At 60.8% G+C, this 21,953-nt stretch overlaps 1 protein-coding gene across 2 annotated transcripts in view; it reads left to right on the top strand.

Moving 5' to 3' along the window:
• The window catches only part of NBEAL2 (neurobeachin like 2), a 30,434-nt gene that overhangs the window by 4,609 nt on the left and 3,872 nt on the right, over nucleotides 1–21,953 (top strand). For both annotated transcript variants that reach the window (XM_060109800.1, XM_060109801.1), the window contains exons 2-41: nucleotides 4,646–4,734; nucleotides 4,806–4,934; nucleotides 5,036–5,117; nucleotides 5,201–5,325; nucleotides 5,508–5,590; nucleotides 7,224–7,309; nucleotides 7,409–7,691; nucleotides 7,854–7,960; nucleotides 10,019–10,102; nucleotides 10,501–10,599; nucleotides 11,051–11,652; nucleotides 11,735–11,867; nucleotides 11,954–12,073; nucleotides 12,279–12,600; nucleotides 12,825–12,907; nucleotides 13,015–13,107; nucleotides 13,300–13,477; nucleotides 13,606–13,739; nucleotides 14,113–14,272; nucleotides 14,522–14,624; nucleotides 14,792–14,945; nucleotides 15,050–15,208; nucleotides 15,414–15,573; nucleotides 15,750–15,835; nucleotides 16,003–16,515; nucleotides 17,178–17,356; nucleotides 17,451–17,610; nucleotides 17,851–17,988; nucleotides 18,081–18,437; nucleotides 18,525–18,674; nucleotides 18,825–18,982; nucleotides 19,134–19,258; nucleotides 19,346–19,481; nucleotides 19,954–20,114; nucleotides 20,213–20,529; nucleotides 20,630–20,725; nucleotides 21,026–21,150; nucleotides 21,222–21,362; nucleotides 21,530–21,660; nucleotides 21,777–21,886. In XM_060109800.1, coding sequence (XP_059965783.1) covers nucleotides 4,646–4,734; nucleotides 4,806–4,934; nucleotides 5,036–5,117; nucleotides 5,201–5,325; nucleotides 5,508–5,590; nucleotides 7,224–7,309; nucleotides 7,409–7,691; nucleotides 7,854–7,960; nucleotides 10,019–10,102; nucleotides 10,501–10,599; nucleotides 11,051–11,652; nucleotides 11,735–11,867; nucleotides 11,954–12,073; nucleotides 12,279–12,600; nucleotides 12,825–12,907; nucleotides 13,015–13,107; nucleotides 13,300–13,477; nucleotides 13,606–13,739; nucleotides 14,113–14,272; nucleotides 14,522–14,624; nucleotides 14,792–14,945; nucleotides 15,050–15,208; nucleotides 15,414–15,573; nucleotides 15,750–15,835; nucleotides 16,003–16,515; nucleotides 17,178–17,356; nucleotides 17,451–17,610; nucleotides 17,851–17,988; nucleotides 18,081–18,437; nucleotides 18,525–18,674; nucleotides 18,825–18,982; nucleotides 19,134–19,258; nucleotides 19,346–19,481; nucleotides 19,954–20,114; nucleotides 20,213–20,529; nucleotides 20,630–20,725; nucleotides 21,026–21,150; nucleotides 21,222–21,362; nucleotides 21,530–21,660; nucleotides 21,777–21,886 — 6,651 coding nt within the window. The remainder of the gene's footprint in view (nucleotides 1–4,645; nucleotides 4,735–4,805; nucleotides 4,935–5,035; nucleotides 5,118–5,200; nucleotides 5,326–5,507; nucleotides 5,591–7,223; nucleotides 7,310–7,408; nucleotides 7,692–7,853; nucleotides 7,961–10,018; nucleotides 10,103–10,500; nucleotides 10,600–11,050; nucleotides 11,653–11,734; nucleotides 11,868–11,953; nucleotides 12,074–12,278; nucleotides 12,601–12,824; nucleotides 12,908–13,014; nucleotides 13,108–13,299; nucleotides 13,478–13,605; nucleotides 13,740–14,112; nucleotides 14,273–14,521; nucleotides 14,625–14,791; nucleotides 14,946–15,049; nucleotides 15,209–15,413; nucleotides 15,574–15,749; nucleotides 15,836–16,002; nucleotides 16,516–17,177; nucleotides 17,357–17,450; nucleotides 17,611–17,850; nucleotides 17,989–18,080; nucleotides 18,438–18,524; nucleotides 18,675–18,824; nucleotides 18,983–19,133; nucleotides 19,259–19,345; nucleotides 19,482–19,953; nucleotides 20,115–20,212; nucleotides 20,530–20,629; nucleotides 20,726–21,025; nucleotides 21,151–21,221; nucleotides 21,363–21,529; nucleotides 21,661–21,776; nucleotides 21,887–21,953) is intronic.

Raw genomic sequence — 21,953 nt, forward strand, 5'->3', positions numbered from 1 at the left:
ACATGCTGGTGGGTGTGGTTGGAGAGCCTTTACCTGTTAAGCAAAGAGATGGTTTTAAAGAGGCAGCTGAAACAGAGAGATTAATCGTTTGTTTTGTTTTTTTCATTTTTATTTTATATCAGAATGTAGTTGATTTACAATTTGTGTTAGTTTCAGTTGTACAGCAGTGATTTAGTTATACATATATCTATTCTTTTTTAGATTCTTTTCTCATATAGATTATTACAGAGTATTGAGTAGAGTTCCCTGTGCTATACAGTAGGTCCTTGTTGATTATCTGTTTTACATATAGTAACGTGTATATATTAATCCCAATGTCCTAATTTATCCCTCCCCCCCACCTTTCCCCTTTGGTAACCATAAGTTTGTTTTCTAAATCTGTGAGTCTGTTTCTCTTTTGTAAATAAGTTCATTTGTATCATTTTTTAGATTCCACATATAAGTGATAACATATGACATTTGTTGTTCTCTGACTTAGTATGATCATCTCTAGGTCCATCCATGTTGCTGCAAATGGCATTATTTCATTCTTTTTATGGCTGAGTAATATTCCACTGTGTATATGTACCACATCTTTATGCATTCATCTGTTGATGGACATTTAGGTTGCTTCCATGTCTTGGCTATTGTAAACCGTGCTGTTCATGATACATGAACGTTGGGGTGCATGTATCTTTTCAAAGTATGGTTTTCTCCGGATATATGTCCAGGAATGGGATTGCTGGACCACACGGTAGCTCTATTTTTAGTTTTTTAAGGAACCTCCATACTCTTCTCCATAGTGGCCGTACCAATTTACATTCCCACCAACAGTGTAGGAGAGTTCCCTTTTGAGAGATTAATATTTAGTAAGCTACCAAGTGTAAGAATCAGGTCTGGACTCCAGAACCCATGCCCTCAACCGCATTCAATTTGGCACCCCCGGCCTCTGAAGTACCAGACAGGGCTGCATCTTGGGGAAGGTGCTGGCTCTGATGGGGATACATTTAAGCAGAGGAAACATGGAGAGCAAAGCACATGCAGACTTGTGGCAGTGGGGACAGTGAGTAATATCCAGTGGGCCAGCCAGTGAATATGGCATGTGAGGCTGGAGATGAGGTGGGCACCACCCGTGGGGGGCTTCGGATGTCGGGGGGAGGCTGTGGACGTGCCCTGGGCCTGTGGTAGGGTGGCTGACTGGCTGCTCAGACAGTAGTGGTAACTGATGGGTCCTGGGGGCGCTGGGTACTGTTTAAGGAACTTTGGGGATGGGGGATTTGGGGCAAGATCTGGTCCCTGAGACACAGGGCAAGCCAGGCCTTATGTCAGGCTCGGGGTAAGGCACGCAGGTCTCAGGCAGCACGGTGTCAGGAGCTCAGTGGTCCCTGTCCCTCTGAAAGACAGCCCCACCCACCCATCCACGCCTCAACTGCCTGCCCTCAGCCCTCCCGGGTTACCTCAGAGTTCTGAGGAAGTGGCAGTTCCGTGCTCACCCAGGACCTAAGCAACCTGTGGGAGCTCCCCTCCTCCTGCACTGAGTGTCCTCAGGGCTGGTTGGGCATAGACTGGGGTCCCTACAGGGGTGACTCTGAGACCCCCATACCCACAGCTTTCTCCCCTGCTGCAAGGCCCTGGGAGGAGTGTGACTGCTCCTGACCTGCCTTCATGGGAGGGGCAGGGTTGGGACCCTTGCCCAGTCAGGCTGGGGTGGGGACTGGGCTGGCCCACCAACGTTCCTGTTCAGAGCTGTAAAGGGAAGGAGGAGCCAGCGAGGCAGAGCTTTGAGAGGAGTGTGGGGACCCTGAGCAGCACAGCCACCTCTTGCCGGCTCTGGAGCCTTCGGCATGCAGCCCTGCCTCCACGCTCAAGGCCCCTGCTCTGCCCTGCCTCCCAGCCCCGGTGCCTGCAGGGACTCCCTCACCCCCCAGCACTGCAGCCTCAAGCCATGGGGCCCAGGTCAGAGCCAGGCCGAGGATTCCCGGGGAGAAGAGGTGAGATCCCCAGAGTAAAGACCGGCAGTTACCCCTACCCCTGCCTACTACTGTGCTGTAGAGCCCCCTCTGGCCCCTCCAGAACCCACAAAGACTGCTGCCTTGATTGCCTCAGACCTGAACCCAGCCCAGCCTGGACCTGCTGGAAGTTTGCAGGACTGGACAGGCTGAGGGTGTGGTTCTAGGGACAGAAAGCAGGGGTGTGCAGAGTTTGAGGGGCCCGTCAGGTCTGGGAGGGCCGATCCAGGTGATGGCCATGAGGAGGGTGGGAGTTTCCTGCTTAAGTACCAAAAGCCCAAGTCACAGATGGCAGTGGGGCATGGGAGATCAGAGGCCTACACAGGAGAATGTGAATCACGGATGTGGAAGGGCAGAGAGGCTGGAGGAGCAGTCCCTGGTTGGACTAGGGACCCAGAATGCCTGGCTTAGCAATTAAGCCTTTTATCTTTGGGTCAGGGAGGGAGGACATGGTCAAGTGTGGGCTTACAGGTGCTCAGCAGAGCTGCAGTGAGCAAGAAGGACTCAGGTTTTGGGTGGGAGAGACTGTGGCTTGACCGGGGGTGGTTTGGGGCTAGAAGAAGGGAGGATGGTGTTGGGACAGTTTTGAAGGTAGGGAAGGATGTGTGGAGTCATTGAGGCAGGGTCGTGGGTCATGTGGTCAGCTTGGGCTGACTGGCTCTAGCCACCATGAGTGATCCTGGCCTAGAACAAAGGTTGAGCTGCAACTGTGCTAATGGACGAGGCATCCCCTCTGGGGCGCCCTGTTTTCCCATTTGCAGTGGGAAGTGTTCAAAAGAAATGGTCTAAGAGCCCTGGCCTGCTCTGGTGTTTTCAGGGTTGGGCATGTTGGTGTCCTTGCTGGTTTGTGGAGAGGAGAGGTATAGACAGAGGTAGGTGAGCAGGGAGGCTGCCAGCGGCAGAGGGTGGAGAGGTCACCAAAGGTAACTGACAGGCAAAAAGTCACGGTGGTGTGGGCCTGCACCTTGGTGGCCCCAGCCCCTCTCTGAATTGCCTGGGCCTTGGCTTTGTGACAAAATGTACAAGGAAGGTGTCCAACCACAGGGTGGAGGGCTGCTCTGTCTAGGTTTTTTTGGGGCCTGGCCCAGTCTGCTGGGGTCAGGCCCCTTCCCTGGGGCCCGTTCAGCCCTGGCCCTGTGGTCTGGGGCCCACAAGTGGCAAAAAATTAGCCGTCCATGCAAAGGTAGTTCTGGAGGTCCTTGATTTGAGGTCCGTGGCACCTGGGGAGCAGTCTCAGGGTGTTGTCTGTGATGTGTCCCTTGCCCCTACATGTTCAGTATAGTCCCTGTCCTTCCCCCCTGCCCCTGGGAAAGAAAGTTGCCTTCTGGGCCCTGCTGGTTAGGGTGGGTGCTCCAGATGGGGCTGGTGTGGAAGGAGGGAAGGGGGAGGGATGGAAGGAGGAGCTCAGATCCAGGCCACCACCCACTCCATGCCTTGGGAGGGGCTTAGAGGTTAGAACAGATTAGGGCTAGTCCAGGGCTTACCTGTGTCCCTGGAGCAAAGAGACCAGCAGGGCCAGATGGGGAGCCTGGACGCGGGAGGAGGGTGGGGCAGAGGTATGGATGAGTCCTTCAACATCATTGCCTGGGCCTGAGGCCTTAGACCCAGGCAGGGAGCTGTGGGTGCCTTGAATGAAGGGCACTATAGTAGCAGGGACCACAACCTGTCCCTGGATAGGCTTGCCCTGGCTCCTATCCCGGAGTTCTCCTGGACGTCATGCCTGTAGAACTAGTTTCTGTCCACAAGCTCCACCCAGGGCAATGTGACCCCCGCCCCTCTGTGCTGCAGGCCCCACCCCCGGTGCTAGGCTGGGTCCTTCACAGCTTCTCTTGCTGGGCCCTGGGTGCCCCAGGCCCTCCCACATCCCTGCGGTCTGCCGGGAGGAAGCGGCCCCCTTCCCCCACCGTGACTTTGCGCTTCCTGCCCCGGGGGCCAGGGTGAGAGGGGACATTTCCCGTTCACACCAAAGTTTCCCTGGCTGGTGGCGCCCAAACTCGGGCTCAGCCCGCTGTCCCTCTTACCCATGGAACCAGCTCTGGGGCCTGGGGTCCAGGTAACCAGCAGTGTGTGGGCGGAGGTTCCCAGGGTGAGGCAGGGCATTTTGCGTGTACAGGTGGGGGATGTGTGTGTGCGTGGGTGTGCCTGGCCGATAGTGCACATACAGCCTGGGCTATACAGTCAAGGAAGGTTTCCTGGAGGTGGTGGATGCTGAGTTGGGAGAAGGTGGCAGGCGAGAGCCCATCCCATAGCTTTGGGTTCAGGGAGGCTGGTGAGTGGGAGACCTTTAGCCCCAGCACCCCTGTGGGCCACAACCATGCCCTAGGAATGTATACACTTAAGTCCCTCCCCTGCCTGTGTCAGGCTTGCCTGGGTCCCCAAGGGTTCAGGAAGTGAGAGAGGAGACTGGGAGGCTGAGAAAAGCAGATGGGGGCCCTGAGAGAGCGGTCAGTATGTAAGGCAGTCCTCTGATGCTGACCTTCCACTTCCTGTCCTCCTCCCCCACCCATCCCTCCCTTTCTCCCCCCCCCACTGCTCCGCCTCCAATCTCTGTGTGCCCCCGTTCACTTTCCACCTCTGTCCACATCCCCTTGTCCCTCCCCTGTCCACTGTGCCCCTTCTGCCCCCACCACTGTTCCCCTGAACTCCTTCGCCTGCAGAAGGACCTGGGCTATCTGCAGCAGTGGCTGAAGGCCTTTGTGAGTACCTTCGAGAAGAGCATCTCACTATCCTCTCTGGAGCCACGCAGGTGAGGCTGGAGCTACATGGAGGGCGGGAGGCTGAGGGATGCTCGGCGCCTAGTGACCCTGCTCCCTGCAGGCCGGAGGAAGCAGGTGCGGAGCTGCCGCTGCTACCTCGGGATGCGCTGCACGTGCTGGCCGAGCAGCTGGACGAGGGGGACCTGGAGCAAGCCCTGCTGCTGCTCAAGCTCTTCGTCATCCTCTGCAGGTGGGTCCCTGTTGTCTCCTCCACGGTGAGAAAATGTGCAATTGTGGGCTGGGGTGAGGGCTGGCTTGTCACCGGGACCTCTCCCATCCTTCACTTCCCAGGAACCCGGAGAATGTAGAGGCAGGCTGGGGCCAGGTGCTGGTGCCCCGGGTGCTGGCATTGCTGACCCGCTTGGTGGCCAAGGTGAGGTGGCCTCTACCCTGGGGGTTGGCAGGTGGTAGCCACAGCCCAGCTAACCCCCCTTCACCCTCTCCGCATGCCTACAGCTGAAAGGACCCCCACCGCTGGAGGAGGGCCATGGGTCCCAGCTGGAAAACGTAGCCCTGCATGCCCTGCTCCTCTGTGAGGGCCTCTTCGACCCCTACCAGACCTGGCGGCGCCAGCACAGCGGGTGAGAGGCGGCCCGCAGGCGGAGGACCCAGAGGAGGCCCGGGACAGGATGGGGGTGGCCACACTGGCCAAGGTGCAGAGGTGGGCGGGGCCGGTGTGCAGGCTGCTGAGGGGAGGATGACGCAGGAGGAGTGAAGCACTGGCCTCGCCTCGGTCCCTACCCACGCTGTCCCCACCTGCCAGGGAAGTCATCAGCTCGAAGGAGAAGAGCAAGTACAAGTTCCCTCCTGCGGCTTTGCCCTGTGGATTCAGCACCTTCTTCCGAGGTCAGACCCCACCCCCGGCCCGCCTGGCCCCGCCCCCAAACATGAGCCCCCTCCTTTGGTTCCCCATTGCATATGCAGGATAGGACCCACTTGTGGCTGTACTCAGGGCTGGGAGAACCATGGGAATTTGAGTGGGCTTCCAAAGGCAAGTAGGAGTTCAGGGGCAGAGAGGAGAGGAAGGGCATGTCTGCACAAAATGAGTAATTTCTTTTTGCCGGGGAGTCGATTTCCCTTCCCCCTTCTCTCCTGTCTCTTGGGACCCCCCCATTGCTTGTACCCCACTCTGATCTGGACCATCTTTAAACTCCCTGGTCCAATCTCTTTGTCCCTGTAGCTCCACCCAGTCTCCTCTCTTCCACAAGACAGTGTCTACATTAGGTGTCTCCCCTTCCTGCTCCCATACTCCCGGGGAAGCTGACCCCCCAGAACATCTCTGGCCACCTATTCTCCCTGGGTACCTTTTGCTCCTGAGTGTCCTCTCTCCTCTCATTGGAAGACACTGGCCAGGATTTCAGATGGGCTCCTGGCAGGATGCTGTCTGGACAGGGACAGGCCAGGTTTGGGAAGGTGGTGGCCTAGTAAATATCTCAGTGTTTCTGGGATGCACCAGGGAGCTGCGGGCCTGGGTTTGGAACGGGCACAACAGCTCCAAGAGGGGAGATGCCCCTGGGAAGCTCCCTGCCTCTGTTCTCCCACAGCCTGAGTACTCTTCTTAAAACACACTGCATTTTGTTTCCCCTACTGTAAATTCCTCAGTGGGGACCTGACGCCCTCAGAATCCAATCGTCTCCACAGCCTTCCTTTCCAGCCCCGCTTGCTCTCCGCTCTCCAGCCATGGTCCTGTCCTCTCATTCCTAGTATCCAACTAGTTATCCCACCTTTGGTCTTTGTCCATACTGTTTCCTTTCCCTTTCCTGGCCAACTGCATTATCAGGCCTCACCTTGAAAGCCCTGTCCCCCGGGAGGCCCCCCACCCCATCCCACTGGTATCAAGGCAGCTCTGCATTCCCCCCCTCCAACGCCCACACACTCATGTGACCCAGGGATGGTCCTTTCTGCTCTCTGAGTTTCAGTTCGTGTCCTGGCATCCTGTCCAGCTTTACTGGAGCAGGGCCAGGTGGGCCTCCCAGATATGACGCTGTGAAAGCCCCTAGAAGTCCCCAGTGCGGGTGTAGGGGGATGGTGTGCGGAGCATCTGTATGATAGGTACGGCAGGGTCCCCAGAGCCGGTCACGGGATGCTCCAACCATCACAGGGCAGAGGGACCAGGAGACTTGTATCTAAGAAACTAAACCCTGGGTTGCCATGGGGAAGTGCATGGGGGGTGCTCACCCTGGGGTCCTCATTTTGGGGCTTAAGTTTCCAGGGAGCTGGCTAGGCTCTCAGGGCAGGGCCATGCCCCCTACAAGCTCCCCAACGAAGGGCTGTGTCCTCCTCAGACCTCCTAGCATAGAGTCATGACGTTTTAGACTCCCTGCACAGAACCCGGTCTTCTCCCTCAGATTGGGCCTCCCAGCCTTGTTCCTTGACCCAGCCCCCCACTCCCACCCCAGGGCACCCACCTCTTGTGTGGTCCCCTGGACCCACAGCCCTGCAAGCTTTGTGACACTGTCTTGCTCCCCACCCCCATCAGAGAGCCTGCAGGATGCAGATCACTTGCCTTCTGTGCTCCTGCTGCGTCTCATCCATCTCTTTGGTGCTGTCCTTGCAGGAGGGAAGGTAGGCTGGGAGGAGCCTGGGGGCCCAAGGGTGGCTGTCTCACGGTCTCTCTGCTGGGTGAGCCCTTTGCCCATTGCCCGTCTCTGCCCGCACCTGCAGGAGAACGGGCAGAAGGCTGTGAGCGCTGGCACTGTTCAGGGCCTGCTGGATGTGGTGCAGGGCCGGGGCCACAGGCCAGCCCAGGACCCCCGCCTAGTGCCGCTGGCACTGGAGGCACTGGTGGGTGTGGTACATGTCCTGCACGCCAGCCACACACACCCCCGGGGACCAGAACTCCGAGCCCTGCTTGAGGGCTACTTCCGTGTCCTTAATGCCGACTGGCCGGCCGGGCCAAGCCTGGACCCCGAAGAGGCCCTCATCACCCTACGGGTCAGCATGCTCGGTGGGTATAGCCTCTTGGGCTCTTGGGGAGGTGGCACTAGCAGGGGAAGGCCCAGGTGATGATGGAAAGGCTGGCCTGGGCAGCATGGGAAGAAGGTTTAAGGCTGACCAGGGGCTCTGCTGAGACCGGCTTGGGCAGGGCTGACCCTTGACCTCTCCACAGACGCCATCCCCATGATGCTGGCATGTGAGGACCGGCCAGTGCTGCAGGCCACCTTCCTCAGCAACAATTGCTTTGAACACCTTATTCGCCTCATCCAGAACAGCAAGGTGGGCGGGGCCCAGGCTGGGGTGGGGGGCCTGGACCCCAGAGGCTGGGGGCACCGCGTGTGGATGCCGAACTGCTGATGAGCAAACTTGGGCTGGTGGGATGGCTTGCACTTCAGTGGGAGGGCCTGGGGCTCAGGATGGCTCTGGACCCCACGTGAAGAGTGTGTTATAGAAGGATGGGAGCTGCCCTGGCCCCTTGTTTCCCTTTTCCCCAACCCCAAACGTAGGGGCAGGAGGAAGGCTCAGCTGTTTTGGATGTAGTGCCTACCCCTGCCCACTTATCTGCCCCCGGCTCTGTCCCTCCGGGCAGGATATGGGTGGCTCAGCTCCCCTACTCTTCCCTAGTGCCTGGTGGGGCGCTCGGCCTGGGGCTCAGGGCGCATCCTTCCCTATGGGGCGGAGCCCTGGCAACTGCCCCAGGTTCTGCTCTAATCCCACCCTTCCTCCATCTTCTCTCTCCTCTGCCTCCTCCACCTTGTGCCTCCCCCGCAACAGCTGTACCTGCAGGCCCGGGCGCCCCCTGAGGGGGACAGTGACCTGGCTACCTGGTTACTGACCGAGCCCGATGTCCAGAAGGTACCACCCTGGGGCTGACCAACTCAGGCACCCACGTCCCTGGGCACCCACCCCCCAGGGTTCCCTCTTTGAGCCTTTCTGCACTATGCAGGGGGAACGAGCAGATACATGCCAGCCCTGGTATAGCCTAGTGATGGGGCTGGGTCCCCCATGCTGTCTCACCTACCTTTCAAATCCCAATCCTAGGAAATGGCACAGTTGTGGTCTGTTCCCTGACTTATATTAGTCTTGGGAGCTGGGGTTTGGCTATGCCAACCTGGAAGGAACCTTCGATACTCAACCACCCCACCCCCATTGCACAGAAGGGGAAACAAGAGGCCAGATACTCAGGGATTTGGCTGTGGTCACTCACAGAGAAGGAGGTCCCCCACATGGGGCCACTTCTTTGCTTGGATCCTTGCACCTGCCCTAAGCAGGTCACTGGGAGTTCCCTATCCCCTCATGCCCTCATGACGTGCTCCCTGCCTCATCTTGCATGGGGGCTGTAGGAGGCTGCGGGGTTTCAGGGGCTCTGCATGGGGCACCCTCTCTCTGGTGGCTCAACACCTGTGCCCCCACCTCCAGAGCCCTGCCCTGGCTTTGTCCTCATGAAGCAGCCCTGTGTGACTATTGCACTAGGCTGTTTTCTGAGAACCTGCATGTCCATTCATCTACAAAGTAGGCAAGGCCAGTGAGACCCCTGCTTTTTACAGATGAGGAAACTGAGGCCTGGGGGAGGGAAAAGATTGCCTGAGGTCCCTTGGGGAGTCAGGCAGAGCTGGGACCAAGGGCCCCATGGAGCCAAAATACAGCCTGGCACCTGCTGACAAACTCTCCAAGCCCTCCTGACTTCTCAGCCCCTCAGTAGGGCAGGGTGAAGGAGTAGCATGCCTCTGGCTGTTGGGTTCAGCAAGGGTGAACCTCACTATCCCCACCTGGATCTAGGGGAAAGGGGCAGGGTCGGACTTAAAGGTTTCGAAGGTTCTTCTGGTTCTAACATCCTGTGATTGATTGTCCCTAAATTCTCCAACCCCCTGTCAATCATTATGGGTGATGGGGCACTTGCCAGCCTGCCTGCACGTGTGTTTAGCTTGGGTGGGGATGGGTGGAGACCGGGGCCCATAAACCCACTGCACAGTGGAGGGCAGAGGGCTGCGGCCGAAGGGTTCACTGGTGATCTGTCCCAGTATCCCATTGGGGCCCTTCCCAGCCTTGGTTTCTTCCCTGGCTTCTCTGTCAGAGTGGGCCTTGCCCAGCTGCTCAGAGAGGGCCCCAAGGTCAGGGTGAGGGTCGCGGCAGTTTGGGCAAGGGTAGAGGGCCTGGTGGCTTCTGTTCTAGCACTGTATGGCCCAGACAGGGTTGCCACACTCCCAGGGCCCCAAGCCAGCTCAGCTACTTGCCTTGGGGCATCTGTTCCTGTCCCTGTACCCCTTTTACTGCAGGGTGCTGCCAGCTGCGATGTCCTGGCACCTGCCTCTCCTGACTGCCCCTCCCCACCCCAAGGTACTGGACCAGGACACAGACGCCATTGCAGTCCACGTAGTCAGAGTGTTGACCTGCATCATGAGCGGCTCCCCCTCCGCCAAGGTGAGGATGCTGCGGTCCTGCTGTAGTAGGGGTGCGGGATGGGAGTTAAATCGACCAGCTGTCTCGAGAACAGGCCTGGCTGATGGCTGTCAGAGCAGGTGAGCTGGGGAGGTGACCATCCTGCCCTCTGGGGTACGGCTCAGCCCCCTGGGCGAGCATGGTCATTAGTCCTGGGAGCTGGTATCCTGGCTCAGAGCTGGAGGGCGGAAGGATGCCTGTGGCTGACCACCATCTGCAGCCTTCCGAGGTAGACCTATTCCCCTGCTAGCACTGACCCAGAGGCAGAGCCAGGCAAGGGGGCCCTGAAAGGTGAGGCCTCCTCCAGGGTTCTCGTAGGGTGTGAGTGCGCCCTGGGGCCCACATACACACTCACTCCTTTCCCACGCATCCCTGCACAGGAGGTGTTTAAGGAGCGCATCGGCTACCCTCACCTGCAAGAGGTTCTGCAGAGTCACGGTCCCCCCACCCATCGACTGTTGCAAGAGCTGCTCAACATGGTGAGGGCAAGGGCTTGGGGGCAGGGTCCCAAGGGCAGCCAGGACTGAGTCAGGGCTACCACAGAAGGTGAGCTCTCCACCTTAGGGGACCATGTTGACTGTGTGTGACCTGGGGCCTGACCCTGTGTGTCAGGGTCACTGGGGTGAGGATTCTGAGCTGCATGGGGCCCAGAAGCTGCTGCATGTTAGCAAGCCCCAGGATGATCCTAGGAATAGGCAGTTGGGGTTTAGGCCAACCCAGACCGAAAGCCAAGGGTTGTTGTTGGTAGCGGTGGTTGTCTGAGCACCTCTGGCTTTCCTGAGCCTCAGACACAACCTGTGAGCTGGATGGGGTAGCACACGTTGTGTTCCCATGCTGTAGGCAAGTAAACTGAGACCGGAAGTCCCACTGTTGGTAGGGTGGCCTGTTCCATGCCAGTTGCCCGGGAACTATCATTCTCTCCTCCCACAGGCTGTGGAGGGCAACCACAGCACGTGTCCGCCACCACCAATCCGCAATGAGCAGCCGGTGCTGGTGCTAATGCGGTGGCTTCCAGCACTGCCCACAGCTGAACTGCGGCTCTTCCTAGCGCAGCGCCTCTGGTGGCTCTGTGACAGCTGCCCTGCCAGCCGTGCCACGTGTGTCCAGGCCGGTCTGGTGGGCTGCCTGTTGGAGACACTCAGCAAGGGCGTAGCCCTGGGGGCTCGCTGCCAGGAGCAGCTGCTGGCGCTGCTGCAAGCATTGGGCCACGTGTCACTAAGGCCCTTGGAGCTGCGTCGCTTGCTTCGTCCCCCACCAGGTCTGGACTCAGGGCCGGGTGGAGCTGAGGCCGGGGATGCCCGACACGCAGGTGCCATCATCCGCGCGCTCTCAGGCATGGCCCGGCACCGGGGCCCGGCACGAGCCCTGTGCTACTTTGACCTCACGCCCAGCATGGCGGGTATCATGGTACCCACTGTGCAGCGATGGCCAGGACCTGGCTTCACCTTCCATGCCTGGCTGTGTCTGCACCCCACGGCTGTAACACCTGCCCCGGCCCCCACCCGGCGGCTCCAGCGAAAGCAACTGTACAGGTGGGTGACTGCTAGGGACCAGGGTGCGGTGCCAGGGTGAGCAGGAGGACCAGCGGGCATAACTGGCTTGGCCTGCCCCCAGCTTCTTCACCAGCAGCGGCTCAGGGTTTGAAGCCTTCTTCACGGCGGCTGGGACCCTGGTGGTGGCCGTGTGCACCCGGAAGGAGTACTTGACCATGAGCTTGCCTGAAGTGTCCTTTGCCGACTCTGCCTGGGTGAGCCTCTGTCCTCATGTGGCCCAGGGAGGTGGAGGGGACACCACGTCCCAACCTGTGACCTGATGTTGTGGCTTCTGTTCTAGCACTGTGTGGCCATTGTCCATGTGCCAGGGCGCCGACCGTTCAGCCAGAACCTGGTGCATGTCTACAAAGACGGCTATCTGGTGAAGACGGCACCCCTTCGCTGCCCCTCCCTTAGTGAGGTGTGCCAGGCAGGGTTTGGGGAGGCTTGGGCAGCTGCGGGCACTTGGACAGGGTGGGGCCTGGAGCCCCGTGTTCCCCCTCCCCCACCCCACAGGCCTCAGCCTCTGGGGCCTGTGCAGCCTTGGGGGTCACCGAGGAACTGGATGCAGGTGGAACCCCAGGCTCTGCTGTGACCTGACCACTCCCCCAACTCTGGCCCCACAGCCTTTCTCCTCCTGCTGTATCGGCTCTGCTGGGCACCGCACAACGACCACCACCATGGGCCTGCCTGCGCCACCTGTCCCCGCTGCCCTGGCTCACACTCACCCCTCCCTCACCCGCTCCAAGTCAGTCCCGACCACCACAGGGCTTGGCTGGGGGTCCGGGCTGGTGGCCCCCTTGCAGGAGGGCAGCATCAGCTCCACCCTCGCAGGCACACAGGACACTCGGTGGGGCAGCCCCACATCCCTGGAGGGCGAGCTGGGGGCTGTGGCCATCTTCCATGAAGCCCTGCAGGCGGCAGCCCTGCGGGTCCTGTGCACCCTGGGTATGCAGCCCCGTCCCCGTGCCCTGCCCCAGCCCCTACCGCTTTGCCCCAGGACCCAACTGGTTGGGTCTCAACAAGTGCCCAGGCCAGAAACGAGGGGTCTGGCGGGGGGAAGGTGTCCCTGGGGGGGGTCTGTCCTCTGATCAGGCAGAGAAGAGGCAGGCTGTGGGTGGGGTTTGGCCAGAACCCCAGCCAGGTCTGAAGCCCCCCTGCCCACCCGCCAGGGCCCAATGAGACAGCACCCTTCAAGCCTGAGGGTGAACTGCATGACCTTGGCACCAAGCTGCTCCTCCATTACTCACCTCAGGTATTGGGGGGGGGCAGTTGGCTTAATCCCACTCCCCCTGCCTCCCACCTCTGTCTCCTGCCACCTCCTCCACTGAGCCTTGCTGTCTGCTCACCCCCTGTCCCCAGGCCTGTAAGAACAACATCTGCCTGGACCTGTCCCCTGGTCACGGGCTGGATGGCCGCCTGACAGGCCACAGGGTGGAGACCTGGGACGTGAAGGTGTGTGCTCACGTGAGCAGTGTGTGCAGGAAGCATGAGCATGGGCACATGTGTACAGGGTGGGCTGGGGAGTGGCACTGCGCCCTGGGAGGTCTCGAGGAGACCTAGATTTCCAGGCTGGAGGGTCTGCTGGGATGGAGTGGGGCAGGAGGTGGCTGGGTGCTGCCCTCTCATGGTGGGCCCCACCCACAGGATGTGGTGAATTGCGTGGGAGGCATGGGTGCCCTGCTGCCCCTGCTGGAACGAGTGGCTGCACAGCCCCAAGAAGCCGAGGCAGGTCCAGTAGAAACACATGACCTGGTGGGGCCCGAACTGACCTCTGGCCACAACGCCACCCAGGGACTGCTTCTCCCACTGGGCAAGTCCTCAGGTAAGTGTCCCTGGTGCCTGAACTGGGGGGAGGAGATCTTGGCATGGTTGTGGGGCTGGGCTGCTTGAGGTCTCTGTGGCCACCGGCAGGCCTTTGACGTTTATCTGTTCCCTTCCTGGTGGCGGTAGAGGAGCGAATGGAGAGGAATGCAGTGGCTGCCTTTCTGCTGATGCTGCGGAACTTCCTACAGGGCCATGCTGTGAACCAGGAGAGCCTGGTGCAGTGCCAGGGGCCTGCCATCATTGGGGCCCTCCTGCGCAAGGTGGGGCCTGCTGGGGCAGGCGGGGAGGGGACTGCCCTGTCTGACTAAGGAGACTGATTGGAGGGACCGAGAAGGGGAGCCTGATGCCATCGGTCAGGGAGGGCCTCCTGGGAGAGATGGCATTTGAGCAGGGCCTTGAGAGGCTGGGCAGGGTTTGGCTAAAGAGGGTCTGGGGGAAGTAGCAGCACAGCAGGGCACCTGCACAGCAGGCTGGGAGCTTGCACTTCAGAGATGGTAGGGAGCCACTGAAGCGTTTTGAGCAGGCAGGATGCTTGTGTCCGTCTGCCTGTGCAGGGCAGGGTGGAAACTGGGAGGCCTGAGAGGGGGCGGGCAGGGCCTGATACCTCACCCCAGCTCCTCTGTCCTCCCCCAGGTCCCCAGCTGGGCCATGGACATGAATGTGCTCATGTCTGCCCAGCTTCTGATGGAGCAGGTGGCAGCCGAGGGCGGTGGGCCCCTCCTGTACCTGCTCTACCAGCATTTGCTCTTCAACTTTCACCTCTGGACCCTTAGCGACTTCGCTGTGCGCCTGGGTAGGTGTGGGGACTTGGGTGAGGGGATGCCGCCAGGCAGGATGTTGGTGGAGGTTCTGAGAAGCTATAGCCCTGTGGGTGATCTGAGGGGACATATCTGCCCTGAGGCATCTGAGGGGACCATGACCCTCTCCTGGTGGGGGGTGGAGGTGGGCAGGGAGGTCTGGCAGGGCCATGGCCCCTGTCTTGGAGGATGGAAGGGACCCGGCTCAGCCAGGTAGCCTGAGCCCTCTGCCGATTCCCACGTAGGCCACATCCAGTACGTGTCTAGCATAGTCCGTGAGCATAGACAGAAGCTGCGGAAGAAGTACGGGGTCCAGTTCATCCTCGATGCTCTGCGCGCTCACTACAGGTGAGGCTGGTGGGGGCAGATGGGGTGGGGTGCTGACACTGCAGCTTCTGGCCTTGGGGGCAGGTCTGTTCAGTCCCCCAGCTCACCTGCCCACTTGCCCTGTTCTCCCCTCCATGCCCCTGTGTTCTCCTGGCCCTGGGTGCTTGTTTCTGCTGGGACCTGCCCAGCCTACAGCGGGAGCGCCCCCTAGCGGCCGATGACCTGCGCACAGTGCAGACTTCACTCCTGGGCCTGGCGCGGGAGTTTCTGGTGCGGAGCTCTTCCGCTGATGACCTGCAGGTGGTGCTGAACTTTCTGGCGGCCGCGGGTGATGATGGCCACGTAAGCTGGGGGTTGGCGAGGGTGAGACTAGGGGGAGGGGTGGAGTGTGGACCACGTTCAGGGTTGCGGGGTGGTCGGCTCAGTGTGAGACTTTGTATCCCCAGGTGCTGGGTGCGCTGGACCTGCTGCTGGCACTGCTGCAGGGCTCCCCAGCACAGGAGTCTTTGGCTGTCTTCCTGCTGGAGCCAGGGAACCTTGAGGTGCTCCTGGCGCTGCTGGTGCGGCCAAGGCCCACGCCCTTGCTGCCCGACCGCGTCTGCAAGGTACACTCAGCTCACTCCTGACCCTGGCATCCTAATTCACGGGGGCCTCCGCCTGAGTCCAGAGAGCTGCAGAAGGCCTTAGGCTGGTGGGTGAAGCTGCCTTTGCAGGCCTCTCTTGGAGCCACACACCTGCGTGGTGACTCACCCTCCTACAGTAATTCTTTCCCCATGATGACGACCCCTACCCCCTACGACCCCTACACAGATCCTGCGCAGACTGCAGCAGAATGAGCGCTTACCTGAGCGCAGCCGCCAGCGGCTCCGGCTGCGAGAGTGTGGCCTCCAGGGTCTCGTTGCCTGCCTGCCGGAGGGGGCTGTTTCCCCCCAGCTCTGCCAGGGCCTCTTCAAGCTGTTCCTGGGGGCAGGTACAACCTGGCTGGGGCCAAGAGGCAGGCCAAGTAGAGGGGTGATGTGGATCCAGGAACCAGGGCAGGTGGGAATAGGGAAGGCGTTGGTACCAAGAGACCAAGGCTGAGCCAGCAGAGGAGCACAGTCCCTCTCTGGGGTCAGTCCCTCAGGCCTTTTCTGGCCGTTTTCCCAGATTGCCTGAACCTCTCAGATCTATTGGCTGTGGTGCAGCTGTCCCTCCAGGCTGACCTCAGCATCCGCCTAGACATCTGTCGTCAGGTGAGTGGGAAGTGAAAACTTTGTTGGGGGTTGGGGGGCGGCTTCTACCCTGCAGACTTTGCCTGTGACGAGGGGTCTCTGGAGGCCTCCCATGTAAAGGCCCCAGGAGGAGGGGCTGGGGCAGGCTGTCGGATGAGTCCCTCATTTGCTGTGCCCTGGCCTGGCAGCTCTTCCACCTCATCTACGGACAGCCAGACGTAGTGCGGCTGCTGGCCCGACAGGCCGGCTGGCAGGATGTGCTGACCCGGCTGTTTGTCCTGGAAGCCGTCACAGCTGGCAGTCCCCTGCCCTTTACCCCCGAGCCACCCACCTCCCCGGAGCCAGCCTTACACAAGCCACCCACTGAGTCACCTGAGCCTTCGGACGTCTTCCTGCCCGAAGAGGTCCCCTGCCCTGACCCTGACGCCTTTTACCAGGCTCTTTCCCCATTCTCCGCACCCTTTGAGCTGGGCCTGGAACGGGCCAGTGTGAGTTCAGGCAATACTGCTGGCGGTGGCGGTGGCAGTGGGACTCTCACTCCAGCCAGCCAGCCTGGCACACCTTCCCCGCTGGATGGGCCCCGGTCCTTCCCTATTGCCCAGGGCCGCCACAGCTCCAGTCTCTCCAATGTGCTGGAGGATGGCAGCCTGCCAGAGCCCACCATCAGTGGGGATGACGCCTCTAATACAAGCAACCCTCAGGTGAGGCGGGCCCACCCTCTACCACTGTACGGCACCAAGGGAGGGCACCTCTGGGACACAGGGCAGGCAGCGTAGCTTTTCCAAAGGTGTTGCCCTATTTGACATCAGGGCTACAACTGCCATTCGGGTCTGGCGCTGCCGCCTCGTAGCTTTTATCTGCAGTGTGTTCCCTGGGGGGTGGGAGGTGTTCTGGAACAGGGCAAGTCATGCTGAGACAGAGTTGGGGGCACTAACTAGGCTTCAGAAGGCCCTGGAGAGCCTGTGAGGCAGGAACTTTACAGGGCTCATGGGCAGCATTGCTCTAAGGGTCCTGCTTTGTGCTTCTGGATCTGGGGATGGGCGTCTGCTTATTCTATGGCATCCTTCCAGAGAATTCTAGGACAGTCCTTGAGGCCTGTGAGGACTGTGAGGTAACCGTGTGAACTGCCTCTCCTCTTAGGAGTCCTGGAATCCCAGGATCCTCCCTGGAACTCGGGCAGTGGCTGAGGCCCACACCATCTGTTAGGCCTTTAGCACCAGACTGGCTCAGCTGTTGGCCAAAGGATCGGCTTCCTGCTGTCCCTACTAGTGGGTTTTGGGCGGACGTGCTGAACAGGGGTGGTAGTGGGGCAGTGATTGCCTCCCTCCCCAGCCTGCACCCCACACACCCACTGTGTCCGCAGCAATCCTGTGAGGAGGAGCTTTGTAACCTGCTCACCAACGTGCTGTTCTCGGTGACTTGGCGGGGAGTGGATGGCAGTGACGAGGCTGCCTGGCGGGAGCGCGGCCAGGTCTTCTCCGTGCTCACCCAGCTGGGGGCCTCGGCCACGCTTGTGCGCCCACCAGACTGCATCAAGCGCAGGTGAGGGGGTGACTCAGGAGGGGGAAGAGCCTCGGGGAAACCTGGGGCCAAGAAGGCGGTCAGGTAGACACCTGAGTTCCTCGCCCCCCTGCAGCCTCCTGGAGATGATGCTGGAGTCAGCCCTGACCGACATCAAAGAGGCCCCCCTTGGGGTCCCAGCCAGCCTCACCCAGCAGGCGCTCTGGCTGCTGCGCCTGCTGCAGGACTTCCTGTGTGCTGAGGGCCACGGTAACCAGGAGCTGTGGAGTGAGAAGGTATGACAGCTCAGAGGGGCACGTGCTCAATGTTCTCGTGCACCTGAGGGCATCTGGTCTGGGAGGTGGATGAGTACACGTGTGCCATCATGGGTGCATCAGCTCCGGTATCTGTGAGCGTAGGTTTATCTGTACGTACAAACCATTCCTGGCCTCCAGCCCAAACCTTACCTTGCTCTTGCCCCATGGGCTTTTGGCCTCCTCTGGTGATGGCCGCCTGGAATATATGGTGTGTGGCAGCTCTTTGAAGGTGTGTGCAGCCTGCTTGATCACCTGGGGGCCTGGCTGCACCTGGCCAATGGCACAGCAGATCTCCGAGAGATGGCACAGATCGGCCTGCGCCTCGTGCTTGGCTATATTCTGCTGGAGGACCCACAGGTGAGCACAGGGTGGGTGTGAGGGGAGGGTGTGTGGTGGGTGTAGGGAACTCCGGGAGTAGCTGGTGACACCTCCACCCCTTCGGTCCACAGCTGCACGCCCAGGCCTATGTGAAGCTGCACGCACTGCTGCAGACTGCAGTGCCCATGCGCCGGGAGGAGGCTTGCTATGTGCTCTCCAAGCTGGAGGCGGTGCTGGCGCGGGCGCTGAACACCCCACCCTCAGAGACCCCCACCGGGGACGGGGAGCCCCCAGCTTCAGCCGCTGCTGCAGAGCGCTGCTCATGGCTGGTACCGCTGGTGCGCACACTGCTGAACCGTGCCTACAGGCCACTGGGGCTGCAGTGGGGGCTGCCTTCCCTGCCTCCCACCAACGGCAGCCCCACCTTCTTCGAGGACTTCCAGGCCTTTTGTGCCACCCCCGAATGGCGTCACTTCATCGACAAGCAGGTGCCTGGAGCTGGGGGCATGGGCAGAGAAGTGGGAGCTGGGGACCCACACCGAGCACCGGCCTCCTGTCCCTGTCCCGTCCTCCAGGTGCAGCCCACCATGTCGCAGTTCGAAATGGACACCTACGCTAAGAGCCACGACCTCATGTCAGGCTTCTGGAATGCCTGCTACGACATGCTCATGAGCAGTGGGCAGCGGCGCCAGCGGGAGCGGGCGCGCGGTCGTCGGGCCTTCCAGGTGTGCGGCCCGAGGCGGGGGGCGGGGAGCTGCTCCCCACGTGGGCCCAGAGGACGGCTGATGGGACAGAGTGGAGAAACAGGGACAGCACATGAAGCAGCCAGCGGGACTCACCCGTTTCTCCACCCTACCCACCCCCGCACTCCTCAGGAGCTGGTGCTGGAACCTGCACAGCGGCGGGCGCGCTTGGAGGGGCTGCGGTACACAGCGGCCCTGAAGCAGCAGGCAGCGCAGCACTCGACCGCCTTGCTGCACTGGGGGGCGCTGTGGCGTCAGCTCTCTAGCCCCTGTGGGGCCTGGGCCCTGAGGTGGGCGGGGTTCGGGGTGGAGTCCGGGTGGGGTGGGGCTTGGGAGGGAGGAGCCGGGAGGGTGCCTTTGGGGGTGAAACCTGGCAGGAACCCAGAGGTCTACAGCCTTCTGCCCGCCTGCCCGTGACCATCACTGGGGACATATCTGTAGGGACCCGCCCACCCCCCGGTGGAAGCTCTCCAGTGCCGAGACATACTCGCGCATGCGTCTGAAGCTGGTGCCCAACCATCACTTCAACCCTCATCTGGAAGCCAGTGCCCTCCGCGACAACCTGGGTGAGAGGGTGTGCTGAGCTGGGTCCACCCAACCGCGTACACCCTGTCTTGTCTCTCTCTGGCTGAGCACCCTTGGACCCATTGCAGGTGAGGCCCCCCTGACAGCCACAGAGGAGGCCTCCCTGCCTCTAGCAGTGACCAAAGAGGCCAAAGTCAGCAGCCTACCCGAGGAGCTGCAGGAAGACCAGCTGGGTGAGGATGAGCTGGCTGCGCTGGAGACCGCGTGAGTGGGGCTGGGAAAGAGCTGATTGATGGGGGCAACGGGTCTGCTCCAGTGTGTGCTGGCCGGTGGTGGGATTGACTTCGGAGTCTGTTTCCCCTCCTGCTGAAAGGAATGGTCCAAAATCAGGTGGGATTATTGGGCACAGCTATAACAGGATGGACAGTTGCTCTTTCATGGCTCGGCACCCCAGAGCAGGACTGAGAAACACAAACCAGACTAGGATGGGGGCCCATGGGAGCAGGCAGGGGCTGAGTGAGGGAAGCTGGGGACGGGGGTTGGTGTCCTGGCAAGACATTCAGAGGCCCAGGTTTCGGGGTGGGGACTGTGGTCAGTCTGGACCCTGGGCAGCTCCTCCTCTGGGAGTCATGAGCTGTGTACCTCATGACTTGGTGGCACTCTGAGAGTGTGGTCCTTGGGCTTGTCAGAAAGGGGATCCCAGAGTCTGGTGCCTAAAGTGGGTGCTGGCCCCCAGGTTGGAGGCCGCAGAACTGGATGAGCAGCACGAGAAGTTGGTGCTGTCAGCTGAGTGCCAGCTGGTCACAGTGGTGGCTGTGGTCCCAGGGCTGCTGGAGGTCACCACACAGCACGTGTATTTCTACGACGGCAGCGCTGAGCGTGTGGAAACCGAGGAGGGTGTGTTCTGATGGAATGGGACGGAGGGACGGCAGGGACGGCTGGGGTACTGTGGGGCTGGGGCGAGTGACTCCTGCACTTGCTCTCCGTCCCCACAGGCATCGGCCATGACTTCCGGCGCCCACTGGCCCAGCTCCGCGAGGTCCACCTGCGGCGTTTCAACCTGCGCCGTTCGGCGCTTGAGCTCTTCTTCATTGATCAGGCCAACTACTTCCTCAACTTCCCCTGCAAGATGGGTGGGGCCACGGCCTCATCTCCGTGCCAGGCCCCCAGGCCCCAACCCTGCCCTATTGCGCCCCACACCCAGGTACGGAACCAGGTGTACTCGTGGCTCCTGCGCCTGCGACCCCCTACCCAAGGCTACCTGAGCAGCCGCTCCCCACAGGAGATGCTGCGCGCCTCAGGCCTTACCCAGGTGAGAGCCCTGGAGTGTGAGGATTGGGTGAGGTCAGGGCCCTGCGGTTGGGAAGAGGGCTGGCAGCCCAGCTGGCTCACCTCTTGCCCCTGCTCCCCAGAAATGGGTACAGCGTGAGATCTCCAACTTCGAGTACCTGATGCAACTCAACACCATTGCGGGGCGGACCTACAATGACTTGTCTCAGTACCCTGTGGTGAGGGCCTGCTCCCCACCTCCCCCACTCCTCTGGTCTGCCAGCCCTGGTTCACCCAACTGTGGGTACTGATGGTGGACCGAGCCTTGAGCTAGGTCCTGGGCGGGTGCTGCCTGAGGCCTGGCCTCTGTTCTCCCCAAAGGGAATCCTGTCCCAGACAGTCCCTCCTGCTCCCCTGCAGCCCCTCCACGTGGTGCATCCCCACCTGTGGGCTCCGCCCATCTTCTTGAGGGTGAGGGTGAGGGCAGGGCAGGTGGCCATCAGAATCCTCATGCAGCTCCTGCCCGGGTGGGTGGCCAGTTCCCCTGGGTCCTACAGGACTATGTGTCCCCAACGTTGGACCTCAGCAACCCAGTCGTCTTCCGGGACCTGTCCAAGCCCATCGGTGTGGTGAATCCCAAGCATGCCCAGCTTGTGAGAGAGAAGTGAGTGCCTGAGTGAGGTTGGGATGGACAAGAGGAGGGCTTCTGCTGACTTCCCCCAACTGTGGCTCTAGGTACGAGAGCTTCGAGGACCCAGCGGGCACCATTGACAAATTCCACTATGGCACCCACTATTCCAATGCAGCAGGTGTGATGCACTACCTCATCCGCGTGGAACCCTTCACCTCCCTGCACGTCCAGCTGCAGAGTGGCCGGTGCGGAGGGGCAGGCAGATGGTGCAGGGCAGGGCAGGGTGGATGAAGGGAGGAGGCGGGTCTTCCAGACATCCTGGACCCTCTGGCTCCCTGCTTTCCTGCGGCCACACCTTCTCCCCCGCTGTCTCCCTTCTCTCCACCTCATTTTGGCCCGTGCCCCTCCCCAGCTTTGACTGCTCTGACCGGCAGTTCCACTCGGTGGCAGCAGCCTGGCAGGCCCGCCTGGAGAGCCCAGCCGACGTGAAGGAGCTCATCCCAGAGTTCTTCTACTTCCCTGATTTCCTGGAGAACCAGAACGGTAGGAGCTGGCGTGGGGGCGGGAGGTGTGGGGATGGAGAGCTCTGGTTGGGGGCGGTGGCCAGGGAGCAGATGAAGATGGTGCAGAGAGACAGCTGACCCAGTCTTCTGTGTCAGGCTTTGACCTGGGCTGCCTGCAGCTGACCAACGAGAAGGTAGGCGACGTGGTGCTGCCCCCGTGGGCCAGCTCTCCTGAGGACTTCATCCAGCAGCACCGCCGGGCTCTGGTGAGATGAGCACACGCAGACAGGCGGGCAGGCAGGGTTGGTGGGGTGGGGGGTCAGCCGTTCCTGG

The sequence above is a fragment of the Mesoplodon densirostris genome, chromosome 10 (genome assembly GCF_025265405.1).
Source record: "Mesoplodon densirostris isolate mMesDen1 chromosome 10, mMesDen1 primary haplotype, whole genome shotgun sequence".
NCBI lineage: Eukaryota > Metazoa > Chordata > Mammalia > Artiodactyla > Ziphiidae > Mesoplodon > Mesoplodon densirostris.